The sequence below is a fragment of the Carassius carassius genome, chromosome 21 (genome assembly GCF_963082965.1).
Source record: "Carassius carassius chromosome 21, fCarCar2.1, whole genome shotgun sequence".
In the NCBI taxonomy this organism is placed as follows: domain Eukaryota; kingdom Metazoa; phylum Chordata; class Actinopteri; order Cypriniformes; family Cyprinidae; genus Carassius; species Carassius carassius.
This window is the reverse complement of record NC_081775.1, coordinates 19,682,133-19,696,433: the sequence shown is the minus strand read 5'-3', so window position 1 is coordinate 19,696,433 and position 14,301 is coordinate 19,682,133. Positions and strand designations below refer to the sequence as shown.

The following is a 14,301-nucleotide window of genomic DNA, read 5'->3' as shown; positions in this document are numbered from 1 at the left end:
ATCTTTACATGCTCGCTTTGTAAAGGGAACATGACATACTCTCCCATTTCATTGAATTAACCAAGCTGATCTAATAACAAATGAGGTTACAGAGAGATTATAGTCAACAATAAAGACCATTAAACTCTCAGGGAGACATGCATTAATGTTTTATTTTTATTTTTTTTATATTGTACTCTTTTTTTTTTTTTTAAGGACGAAAGCGATAAAATACATTTAGTTAGAAAGATATAATTCTCTTCATTTTAAAGGTAGTCCACCCAAAAAGGAAAATGAAAATTTACTAATTTTCATTTCATTTAAAATCTGTATGACTTTCTTTCTCCTGTGGAACATACTATTCTTCAAAAAAAAAAAAAAACATTCTGTGTGTGTGTGTGTGTGGGTGTGTGTGTGTGAGAGAGAGAGAGAGAGAGAGAGAGAGAGAAAATGTATTTATTTTTATTTTTTTGCAAACATACAGGTGTCATGAACAACAAATTATTTCAAGATTTTCATTTTTGAGTGAACTGTTCCCTTATTATGAGAAATATATCACATTTTTGCTTATTTGTCATATATCATTTCACATTTTCGAAAATAAAAGAATTTTTATAGTAGGATACAATAAGTGTAAAACAAAAGTGCAAACAAATCTAGTGCTCATTGCTTATATTAATTTCAAATATTCATTTTGGCCAGGTCTCTATGTAGTCCTGCCTCCATCTCTTTGGATGAGGTCCCGTCATGTTGAGGCAGTATGATCAACGGGAGTTTAATCACAGGGTTTTTAGTGAACGATACTTCCAAAATAACCTGCAACAGAAACAAACTATACTGTAGATGATTTCAAGAAAGAAACTTTGAACAGTAAAAAAAAGCATAATGTTTTGAGCATAGTTTTTTTTTTTGAGTGACATTATCTTTTATTTCCAGTCCTTTGTTTCTTGAAAACACAAAAGCAGACTATAATATAAAAAAAATGGTATCATTCATGAATACAAAGTACATTAAACCATTTTTGCTGTTGAAAGAAAATCAAAGTCTTTTGGAAACCTGCTAGAGGCCTGTCTTGTTTTCTGGTGCCTACCTTCAGTCTGTATTCGACCTTGAGGATTCTGCAGTTCTGGATGGTGGTGCTGATTTCTGTGGGAAGGACTAATACTTTTGACAGATTCTGTCTGGTGGAGGACACTAAAGGCTCTCCTTTATCCTTCAGTATCTGGGTGGTATGAACAGCTCTCTGGCCTCCAGCAAAGAAGCTTTGCTTCTGGTAGATAATGTACTTTGGCACAATTTTTCGAGTTGAGCTGTTTACAATCTCACCGTTGACAACTAGCCTTTCACCTGTTTGAGATATAAGTATTGTTTTACAGCTTGTCAAATTAATCAAAGCAGTTATCTATGTTGTATGATGTTTTTTTTTTGTTTTTTTTATTTATAACTCCATTAATTAATCAAAATGCTGGGTATATTGCTTGGCTTACCTTGCTGGTAGCCTGTCTTTGGCAGGAAAATATTCATCGAAATATTTCCAGAGGCAAAAAATATGACATCTTTGTCTTTACTGCCGTGTTGAGATGCCTGCAGAGTATGAAAGTTTTAGGATCACTTAATTAACATTTATAAAGTTATAGTTACATCTGTTAATCTGTTCCAGAGTAAAACATTAAACATTAAGTTTGTTTCAACAACAGGAAAATGTAGTCTTTTGGGCCTTTTAGGGTTCGGCGATATACCAGTAGACATGATTAAGTGGTAGAAATTTGTCAACTGGTAGAGATTTTGGACTATTATCTCTATCACGGAGATGGTTATATGCTAACATGACATTGCTGTTCTATGTGGTCATGAAAACGTATTACTCATTTCGCTATATAAGCTTGCTGTCTGAGAGACTGTTTCTGAGTGCTGTCTAAGAGGCTTGCGCACATGAAAGTTGTGCTGATAGAGCAGGTATTGAACTTGAGTTATTTTTCCCGCTATATAGGCCTTGAACAGTTAAGTACACACACTTGTATTTGTCAAAATGTATCCTTGCAGTAATTTAAGTCTTATGTGAAAGCAAACAGCTAAGAAAGAAGACACATTATATTGGATCCAGGAAGCTCTTAAAGTGACAGAAGTCTAATATTCCTGCTGTCTATCATTTTTTATTTTTTTTTATTCAGCCTAGTATTAGATTTTGTGATGTTGACACTGGTGACAAGAATTATGATATTTTATGGTATGTAAACTTTTGATATCATAAAGGCCTTTATTAAAGCAAAAATAACAATAATATATATCGCCCACCCCTATTTTTTGATAAAGTTGTCATATTGATATTATTATTGGTCCATATATGTCTGTTTTGTATTTCATGCACTAAAATGAGGCTTTGAATATTTTCTCTGGTCTAACTGATAAAAGCTGTCATCATACCATCATTGTTGACTGGTCATAATCAGCTCTGGCAACGAAGGTAAACTTGGCTTCAGCTTTACTTGCTGTACGCATAAACCTGCTCAACTTGGCTGAAATTCGGTAATGAATTTTACCATGAGCACCTTTAAAAGATGAAGGCAGGCCCCTGAAAGAGAGAGGTTTGGCATCGATGACTAACAAGTCTTCAGAAAGAATCTTGCATCATATGATAGGATCAATATTTCAGCATACAGGATATAGCACATTGAAGTATTGACTACATTGCAAAAAGTAAATGAGATTGTTTCAAAGGAAGATTGATTTTCTCTCAGGAATCAATAAAGTATATACTGTCTATACATAAGTCACATCTATTAACCAGACTGAATGCCTGCAGGACAAGAAGGTGATGACTTACTGGTAGGGAAGCTGAAAGGCAAAAGGTAAGGCATGTCTGCCAGCCACAAGAGTTATAGAGCCTAGCAAAAAGATTCAGACACATTACATAATGTTGTTAATGTTGTCTGTTGGTTAATGTTAATGTTGGTATTTAATAATACACTGCCATTCAAAAGTGTGTAGTTGGTAAGATTTATTTTTTTTTTTTTTACGTTTTTGAAAGAAGTCTCTTAAAACATAATAATGAAATATTACTATATTTGAAAATAATATAGTAATATAGTTTTCTATTTTAATATATTTTAAAATGTAATTTATTCCTATCATGACAAAGCTGAAATTTTCAAGGCCAATACTCACATGATCCTTCATAAACATTCTATAATGCTGATTTGTGCTCCAATAAATATTTATTATTATCAATGTTGAAAATACAAACCCGATTCCAAAAAAGTTGGGACACTGTACAAATTGTGAATAAAAACAGAATGCAATGATGTGGAAGTTCAAATTTCAATATTTTATTCAGAATACAACATAGATGACATATCAAATGTTTAAACTGAGAAAATGCATAATTTTAAGGGAACAATACGTTGATTTTAAATTTCATGGCATCCAAACATTTCAAAAAAGTTGGGACAAGGCCATGTTTACCACTGTGTGGCATCCCCTCTTCTTTTTATAACAGTCTGCAAACATCTGGGGACTGAGGAGACAAGTTTAGGAATAGGAATGTTGTCACATTCTTGTCTAATACAGGCTTCTAGTTGCTCAACTTTCTTAGTTCTTCTCTGTCGCATCATCCTCTTTATGATGCACCAAATGTTTTCTATGGGTAAAAGACCTGGACTGCAGGGTGGCCATTTCAGTACCCGGATCCTTCTTCTACACAGCCATGATGTTGTAATTGATGGAGTATGTGGTCTGGCATTGTCATGTTGGATAATGCAAGGTCTTCCCTGAAAGAGACAACATCTGGATGGGATCATATGTTGTTCTAGAACTTGGATATACATTTCAGCATTGATGGTGCCTTTCCAGATGTGTAAGCTGCCCATGCCACACGCACTCATGCAACCCCATACCATCAGAGATGCAGGCTTCTGAACTGAGCGCGGATAACAACTTGGCTTGTCCTTGTCCTCTTTAGTCCGGATGACATGGCATCCCAGTTTTCCAAAAAGAACTTCAAATTTTGATTCGTCTGACCACAGAACAGTTTTCCACTTTGCCACAGTCAATTTTAAATGAGCCTTGGCCCAGAGAAAACGCCTGCGCTTCTGGATGATGTTTAGATATGGCTTATTGTTTGACCTATAGAGTTTTAGCCGGCAACGGTGAATGGCACGGTGGATTGTGTTCACCGACAATGTTTTCTGTAAGTATTCCTGTGCCCATGTTGTGATTTCCATTACAGTAGCAATCCTGTATGTGATGCAGTGCTGTCTAAGGGCCCGAAGATCACAGGTATCCAGTATGGTTTTCCAACCTTGACCCTTACGCACAGAGATTGTTCCAGATTCTCTGATTATTTGGCTGATATTATGCACTGTAGATGATGATAACTTCAAACTTTTTGCAATTTTTCTCTGAGAAACTCCTTTCTGATATTGCTCCACTATTGTTCGCCGCAGCATTGGGGGAATTGGTGATCCTCTGCCCATCTTGACTTCTGAGAGACACTGCCACTCTGAGAGGCTCTTTTTATACCCAGTCATGTTGCCAATTGAGCCAATAAGTTGCAAATTGGTCCTCCAGCTGTTCCTTATATGTACATTTAACTTTTCCGACCTCTTATTACCTGTCCCAACTTTTTTGGAAAATGTAGCTCTCATGAAATCCAAAATAATCCAATATTTTGCATGCCATTTAAAATTTTCTCACATTCAAGATTTGATATTTTATCTATATTCTATTGTGAATAAAATATAAGTTTATGAGATTCATTAATTATTCCATTCCTTTTTTACTCACAATTTGTACAGTGTGCCAACTTTTTGGGAATCTATTCTATAAGTTTTGTGGAAACAATTTTTTTCAAGGTTTTTGATAAATAGAAAGTTTAAAAGAACACCATTTTAACTAAATATTTTCTCTAATACTTTTGTAATATCAGAAGTGTCTTTACTTTCACTTTTGATAAATTGCATGTGTTCTTGCTAAATGAAATTATTATTCTTGTAAAATGAGAAATCTTACTAACCCAAAACTTTGAAACAGTTTGCCTACAAATAACAGACACATACCACAGTACACAATCATAATGTTGTCCAGTATTTAATGTTTTTCCATTTCTTACTATACAGTCTTTGTTTTGCACTATAGAATAAATGACATTAAATGTAAAGATTATTTTGAACAGATGAACATTTATAACATCATCTTTCACATTAGATATTACCTTCGTTATCCTCCGGTAAAACAGATTGAGTTTGTGAGAAATACTTTTCTTTATCCCAGTACGTCACACTGTCTTCCCCTTGCGTCTCAGTCCATGACACATCAGCCTTGCCTTTCACCTTGAAAGTCAGAGCCTTGATTTTGGTTTCCTTTGACACTTCCATGATAACTCTGCCCACCAAAGTATCCCCATTGCTGAAGGTGTTGCGATCATTTAAGGCGTCATACTCAATAGCAAAGTTACGGATCGCCATTTCCTCGGATAACAGGTCCAGTCTGAATTTGTATTGCTGCTGTAAGTGTATTTGTACGGCGCCCAGAGTTGTAATGATCCGTTCTGTTTTCTATATTTGTCTTTAAAAAATACACTTTTCGGCATCTTTCTGACCGAGGGCTTACAAACTGGCTCAACAGGTTTCACCTTGAAAAGACACACCTCTTGTCAACAGGTCTAGCATGTAAACTGAAAGTGAACCACTATGGTTCTATGGTGTCAGACCAAGGAGTCTATTGGGAACAGGTGTTTTTAGAGCATGGCAACATAAACAGCTGCCTCGAGAGGCAGGAAACATGAAAAGCTGTGAACATGGTTCTTTAAAAAAACAAAAACAAAGATCCCTCTGTTCTTGGTGCACCTACTCTCCAAACCTGAGCTTTAATCAGTGTATTTCATCATAGATGTGTGTTTTTTTTTGGGGGGGGGGGGGGGGGGGGTAAAGAGAATTGAACCGCAATCACTTTTTATTGTGTGATAATTGCCCTTTTAATTTAAGCATCACTTTCTATTGTGTGATAATTGCCCTTTTTATTTAAGCATTATGAACATTTGCTCATAAAAATAAGATATTGTTAAGATGACAGTTACCAAGTGTTATTTAAGTGTTCAGCAGAAATAGACAGGATTCCTAAATGGCAGCTTATGTTTGGCATGACTCATTTTTTTTCTTTCCAGCAAACACATAATACTTATGTGATGGTAATGAAATGGTTAATAATGAAGGGAAGACACTGAATAAATTAAAAGACAGTTAAAAGCTATTCTTGTTCACTGAATCCTGTTCTTTTTTAATAGTTTACTTAATCTGGCCTCTTTTTTGCCCATCAAAACATTTCCCATTTGTTAGCAAGTAAGCTTGATTTTAAAACATTTATAGTTTATTTTATAGTTTTAAAGTTGCAAATAAGTGAGTGAAGTGAATATGGATCAGGATGTGTGTTTTGTGGAGAATTTATTGTAGTTCTTATATATAATATTCCAGTTTATTGAAGTTTCTGCCTTTTAGAATTTGGTGAAAATGTAGGTGTTCTGTTAGATTCCGTCACTAAGCAGTTTGTTTATTATTTCATGACATCATCAAAATTTAAATTAATTTTCTTTTTGTTGTTGAACAATTCCATAGCCTTTGGACATTGCAATATCTGTAGGCCTATGTTGATGAAATAAATATTGCAGCTCACATATTTATTTGTTTATTTATTGAAGTATCTAAATAAGTATTTTTTTATTGTAGTATTAGATTCCACCATGAAGTAATTAGTTAATAGTTAATATTATCAAAATCTAAATTAGATTAATAAAATTAGATTAATAATTTTTTTTTTTTGCACTTTTCCATTACCTTCATTTGACAGGTTAATTGCTTTCATAATGTGTTTAATAGTGGATTAACCACACAAAAGTTTGGGCATCAGTCTCAAGGCCCATGGCAAAAGTGTAATGTATGGAAAGGAAGTCTTATGTTATACCTCTGAAGCTATATGGAAGAAGGGTGATATTTGAGTCTATAGATAAAAAAAAAATAGCCAAACACACTAACTTACTTATGTAACATGATTCTAGGATGACATATTCATGGATTTTTAAGGGCAAGGTCGTTAGTCATGATGAATATATATTTCACATTCAGCTCATCATTAAATACAGATTAGAATGAACAGTTAACCTGATCCTCAATGGAATGAGATTTATTTATTTTTTTCACAATTTTATTATATTTAATGTGAATGATTGAAGCAGGATAACTTGTTGAAATATGTAAGGTTGAAGCAAAATGATTGGATGTTTATAGCCTCTGGGCATTGCAATGAGTTAATAAAAGAAGATTCATGATTTCATGTCATAATGTCAACATAGCTATCAGGCAGGAATTTTTAAGTGCTTTAAGATAATACAGCATTGCTTCAGCATTGCTTATAATCCATTACATCTTTAGTCTTTATTTACTCGTACTCACATGTGACTGATGCAGTGCTTACTGTTCTCATCACCAGAAGAGACAGAAGGTTTTCAGTCCATCTTCCCTGTGTTTTTCTAATTAAGGTCTACAGTCTAATCTTAAATGGCCTTCAGTAGGGCATAACAGAAACTGCGACACACGAGTGCCAGCTATTTTTTTTTTCACTCTTATCCAGCTCAGTTAGGTCAGCAAGCATGAATGAGGTAAAAGTGTTTCTAGTTCAAGCTCCAATAATTTATTCAGGCTTAAGCTTAAATAAACATTACATAAGAGCAGATTAAATGATGCTGAAAACTAAATGTTCCGCACTGGAACTTTTGGCTGCTTTTGAAGCATGAGAAAGATAAATATCTATCCTCTTGGATTTGAGTAAGCCCCAAAAGTTAACTGACCAACACAACATGAACAAAATATTCTTAGTTGTAGATGTTTTCATGTGCCAGATTTTTTTTAAGCATATGTTTTTAAGGTATTACAGCTTCAGGACTTCACCAGGCTTTGTCCTGAATATCTGGATAAAAAGCGCTCTGAATCCTAGACTCTCTTTAATATGGATGAATGTTGGCCTACAGTTTTTCAAGATAACATCTGACAAAAAAGAGGCCCCTTTGGCCCTTATATCTCGAAGATTGTTTAAACAAGCACCATGTAAAATGATGAGCTTACAGAGATGTTATGGGCCAGGTTGTCAACAGAGCAGATCAGTAGTACAGTGCAAAATTTATGGAGCAGACGTCAGGCTTAAAAAAGGCCAGAGCAGACAGAAACAGTTGAGCAGAGAGACCTGCAATCAAGCCAATCTATAAATTGCTATGAGGTATCATTTAGTAAAGGAGAACATTAAATTATTATTTTTAATTAAATTGATTAGGCAAATGCAAGGACACCGTTTTACCAAAAGTAAATCTTCATACACATTAATTTGATCCAAAGGAACGATAACAAGCAATAAATAAAGAAAGAAGAGCTTCTGCTATCAGTTTAGCACACATAGAGGGCAGTGCGGTCACAGCTGTTGGTTTAATGAAGCACTTCCTCTAGGAATTCCTCAGCATCCATTGGCACCCTCACACTCTCACACTCATGTATACACACACACACACACACACACACACACACACACACACACATGTAAACATGTATGTTAATGTAGGAATCCAATTGTATTTAGAAGAATGAATTCATGTGTTATACATTTCAAAACCAGTATGACTGGCTATGTGTCTCTATCTGTTGTGTGAGCAGTAAGTGATTTGACATCTGAAAGATGTTTTTCTTTGTATTTCTAGAAACAGAGATTGACAGATTAGTTTACTTGGTAAACAGTACAAATTTGCTTTTTGAAAACACACAAGTTGCATTTTTTCTTTTGATAGTTTACTTTGAAAAGGGATTATTACAATAAATGTGAAAATGTTGCCTTGTTCATAGTCATTTAGTCATTAGTCATTTTGCAGATGCTTTTATCCAAAGCGACTTACAAATGAGGACAATAGAAGCAATCAAAATCAACAAAGAGAAATGATATGCAAGTGCTATAACAAGTCTCAGTTAGCTTAATGCAGTATACGTATGGCAAGGTTTTTTAACCATATAATGAATAAAAAAAAGAAAATGAAAAAAGATAGAATAGGAAATGAATTAGTGAACGATTAGAGAAGCTAGTGTTAGTTTCTTTTTCATTCTTTTTTTTTAAAGAAAACAAGCTTTTAGTAAATACATAGAGTGCAAGTCTAAAAAGGGCATTTTTTAAAAATAGAATAAGAATAGTACTAGAGTAAGAGGGTCAAATAAAGATGTAAGAGATGTGTTTTAAGCCGATTCTTGAAGATGGCTAATGACTCAGCTGCTCGGATTGAGTTGGGGAGGTCATTCCACCAGGAGGGAACATTTTATTTAAAAGTCTGTGAAAGTGGTTTTGTGCCTCTTTGGGATGGCAAAATAAGGCGATGTTCACTTGCAGAATGCAAGCTTCTAGAGGGCACATACTGTAAGTATGTAAGTATGAAGTAATGAATTTAGGTAAAGGGGTGCAGCCAGTGGAGGTTTTGTTGGCAAACATCAATGCCTTGGATTTTATGCAAGCAGCTATTGGTAGCCAGTGCAAATTGATAAACACAGGTGTGACGTGCATTCTTTTCGGCTCATTAAAATGTATCTTGTTGCCGCTTTCTGGATTAAATGGAAAGGTTTGATAGAACTGTCTGGAAGACCTGCCAAGAGAGCATTGCAATAGTCCAGCTTGGACAGAACAAGAGCTTGAACAAGAGTTGTGAAGCATGTTCCGAAAGAAAGGGCTTGATCTTCTTGATTTTGAATAAAGCAAATCTGTTAGATAAGCTGAGATGCAAGCAACTATAGTAGGATATATATACACACACACACACACACACAAAGGTTTGTGTGTTAATGATTTGTCAACAAAGTTATACAGAGATACACAGTGCACTCTACAGGTATATTCATGCATACTTGTAAAAAAAAGTTAACAAATCAAATGAATGGAGAAATAACATTTAATAGGCCAATTAATGCAAACAAACCGTTAGACAGTGTAGCTGGTAACCACCTTTGCATCCTGACACACCTGAGCTGTAAACGGACTATTTTAGTGGTCACATTTAATGTGTTTGAATTAATTCAGGAGTGCTTGTTGTGGATTTTTCCTTGTTCAAAATAAACTGCTAAGAGAGGTTTTGAAGCCAAGCCAGTAGACTTTACTGACCACAACAAAGCCGAGTTACATTTGCTGAAGAAAACTCCATATACTCTTTATACATATGTGTGTGTGTTTGGAGCTCTTTACAGAGTTCCATATATTCATTGTTGTATTTTCAGATAGGTGTTTTTCACCATATGTAGAATGATCAATAGCTGTCATGTATATATTTCTGGTCCTGAACAGATTCTTTCCATATATGCAGGGTCTTCAAGTTTTAAAATAGTTCACTTTACTGCAACTTTTAACACAGTTACTCACACAGTCTCTTTAAATAATAATAGACAATAGTAGACTAGTTTCTTCCTACAAATAGGCATACTTCTATGTATTATACTGAATTAAGATCACTGAAAATCTTCTACATTCTCCCCCCTCTGAGGCCTAATTAAGCCTCACTTACCTAAGTTTCCCAGAGCGTTACTTCATAAGTTAGGTTTCTTAGCTTTAGTACTATAGTGACTAAATGAAGTCACACATATTCATTACCAATGTCCCAATTATGCAATCACGCTCCGGAGGATATCAGAACCAAACATCTCCCCTAACAATTCTTAATTGGATTTGTTGTAAAAGGGAGTAAAAGATTCTGATTCCTTACCTTTTTTAAAAAAAAAAAATATCGGGGGTATGATCAATAGTTCGCATTCGTTAGCATATATAATATATAACACAAACTCAAAAATCAGAGCACACATACAGTAAGTTGTCTTCAACCCAGATACAATGCGCATCGTAAAGGGTCACTCCTGGGGAGAGGTTAGGCTAGCACATACACCCAGAGTATGGTTCATCTCATCATTTTCGTCCTCACTTGAGGTACTGGAGCTCTCATTCAATATTTGCAAATCTACTTTGTCCAGCTATTTTGGATAATATTAATTTAAATTGTCTCTTGTAATTTGCTTATTATTTGCTTATTATTTGGATATGCTATCATTTCCATTTGTTTGACAGTCTCATTAACAATTAATGTCCTTAATATAGGTAATACACAACAAAATAATAATCCTCCTATTAATATGGCAATTCCTAAAAACATTCCTAGTTTAGCAAACCAGGCTCCCCACGCTCATTCTACTTGTTGCATGCACTTGGTCTCCTAACAATGTTATTGCATCATCAGTATAATTAATGAATCTTTGTTGATTATAATAAATATAATTAATCCATTCTGTATTTTTGTTTTGTGAAATCCAAATAAATATTGATTCAAAACCTTCTTACTTCTAACTTCATCTCTTGCCTTAAATTCATGTTGAATTTCTCTAGGTTGTCCAATTGAATATATATGTATATTAGGGTCTGGTATATAAGCTCTTCTAATTCTGTTGTTTTCTGGATTTTCATTTTGTTCTGTTCCCCATTGTGCCATGGTGATTTCTTAATTACCCAATAGGTAAAGAAGGCAATATTCATTTTCACAAATCCAAAAGAAATCTGCTATTATTAATGATTGGTCTTCATATATTTCTATAGAAGGTAGAGCAATAGTTTTGTTTTCACATTCCTTGCTTGCTATTTTAATTCCCTTGGTTATTCCATTTATTCATTTACATTTATTTATTCATTTAGCAGACGCTTTTATCCAAAGCGACCTACAAATAAGGACAGTGGAAGCAATCAAAAACAACAAAAAAGAGCAATGATATAAGTGCTATAACAAGTATCAGTTAGGTTAACACAGTACACATAGCATGGGCTTTTAAATAATATAATAAATAAAAAGAAAACAGATAGAATAAAAAAATAATAGAGCAAGCTAGTGTTAGAGGTCTTTACACACACACACACACACACACACACACACACACACACACACACAAACACTATTGCATAATAAATGAAAAGAAAATAGAATACAAAAAGATTAGAAAGGTAGTTAGATTTTTTTTTTCAAGAATAGAATTAGAATAGTGAGTGTTAAAGTTAGATGGTCAAATAAAGATGGAAGAGATGTGTTTTAAGCCGATTCTTGAAGATGGCTAAGGACTCAGCTGCTCGGATTGAGTTGGGGAGGTCATTCGACCAGGAGGGAACATTTAATTTAAAAGTCTGTAAAAGTGACTTTGTGCTTCTTTGGGATTGCACAATCAAGCGACGTTCACTTGCAGAACGCAAGCTTCTAGAGGGCACATAAGTCTGAACAGTGCTTTAAGTGGCCCAAAAGAGGTATATAACAATATAATATATATATATATAACAATTTTGATGACTCCCCTCATCCCCTGAGGTAACAACACCTATAATGAAGGGGTTTTATATACAGCAGTCAACAGATGACCTTATGAAAAATAATAAATCCTTTTATTAGTTTGTGGATTTGCTTGAGCTAGAAAGAGCTACTGAACATAAATAAAATGTGCAAAAGGATTTTGAAAAAATACCCTTAGAAAGAGCTACTGCATTACTTCATTAGCTTGCGTCTGACCTGCAGCGATATCATACTGGCTTGGTGGGGTGTCAGCCAACGAGTCATCTGATTCTGACCGTGTTTTTTTTAGCACTCAGAATCTGAAGCCAGGAGAGCATATTAAGTGTTGTTCACTGTATTTGTATTTTTACCGAGCCGAGTGTGCCGTTTCACACACCCTCTCCAGACACGTTGAGTTGTTGACACTGACAGCAGAAAAAGGGATGCATGCGCTTTTCACTTGTAAAACTCAAGGGTGTATGGGTAATGTAGTCTCTGCTCTCGGTGGGACGAATTAGGAAGCGTGCATTTTGAAGGGCACTCTGAAATGCGGCAGTGCCGGCAAAGGATTTAAACCTCTATTAAAACAGATGTCCAAATGAGCGTACCGGTACGCTAAAAGCACGTTCTGGGCGAACGGAGAGGTGGCGGTACGCTCAAGAGCTATATATTGGAAGTGCCGGTACTGGCGTACCTGCCCAATTAAAGCAATGAGTCTGAAGTAGTAAATTTAGGTAAATGGGTGCAGAGCCAGTGGTAGTTTTGTATGCAAACATCAATGCCTTGAATTTTATGCGAGCAGCTATTGGAAGCCAGTGCAAATTGATAAACAGAGGTGTGACTTGTATTCTTTTTGGCTCATTGAAAATTAATCTTGCTGCCGCATTCTGGATTAATCGTAAAGGTTTGATAGAACTGGCTAGAAGACCTGCCAATAGGGCATTGCAATAGTCCAGCCTGGACAGAACAAGAGCTTAAACAAGGAGTTGTGCAGCATGTTCCGAAAGAAAGGGCTTGATCTTCTTAATGTTGAATAAAGCAAATCTGCAGGATCGGTTTTAGCAATGTGGTCTGAGAAAGTCAGCTGATCATCAATCTGTGACGACTGGGTGAAGTAGGAGCTGGAAGCAAGTTCGAGTTGAACAATGTTTCATGAGACTATGCGGACAATACAAAACTGGAACACAAATAACGCTGGGAGGAAGGTACTGTCCAAGAAGGTGGAGAGGAGTGATGAATCCGGAAGGCGGAGGTGAGAAGGCAGCAGGAGAGGGTGGCACAGGAACTGTGGGGAAGCGAGCCGAAGGTAAGTTGAGTTGCTTGATGGTGGCTGCGAAGAGTGGATGGGGTTCCGGGGGAAGACATGGACATCCAACGCAGAAACACACAAGAAGGCAAGACACGGGTTACAAACAAGAAAAAACGCTCTGACAAACACAAGACGTTAGACAAGCCATTATATAGGGATGAGTAATGAGTGACAGCTGTTGCTGTTGACAATGAACGGAGACGCCCACAAACTAATCAGTGCTGACGCGTAACACACAGACTTCACCCACAAAGTGCAAACCCAGAGATCACGGTTTATCAACCGTGACAGTACCCCCCCCCCCCCCCCCCCCAAAGAAAGCCTCCTGGAGTTCCCAGAAGGGCCTACCTGCTGATTGTAATCATCAATAAGGGAGTGATTCAGTATGTCCCTAGCAGGTACCCAACTTCTCTCCTCCGGACCGTAACCTTCCCAGTCCACCAGGTACTGGAATCCTCGTCCCCTCCGTCTCGAGTCCAGAATACGACTAACTGAATAGGTCGGTTCCCCATCTACGAGACGCGGCGGCGGGGGAACCGGGGTAGGCGGATTTATACGTGAATAAAACACGGGTTTAATTTTGGACACATGGAAGGCGAGATGAAATCCTCCTGTACGCCGGAGGTAGTTTGAGGCGGACTGTCACCGGACTAAT

The 14,301-nt window shown here is 36.1% G+C and overlaps 1 protein-coding gene across 1 annotated transcript; it reads right to left on the bottom strand.

The window, feature by feature from the left end:
- Positions 1-522: 522 nt before the first annotated feature.
- Positions 523-5,527, bottom strand: LOC132097181 (arrestin domain-containing protein 3-like). The gene is made up of 6 exons (XM_059502805.1): positions 5,189-5,527; positions 2,804-2,864; positions 2,404-2,551; positions 1,467-1,563; positions 1,070-1,326; positions 523-795 (listed from the first exon to the last, which is right to left on the bottom strand). Exons 1-6 carry the CDS (start codon positions 5,439-5,441, stop codon positions 661-663), a joined length of 951 nt encoding a protein of 316 aa, XP_059358788.1. The 5' UTR covers positions 5,442-5,527; the 3' UTR covers positions 523-660.
- Positions 5,528-14,301: the final 8,774 nt, after the last annotated feature.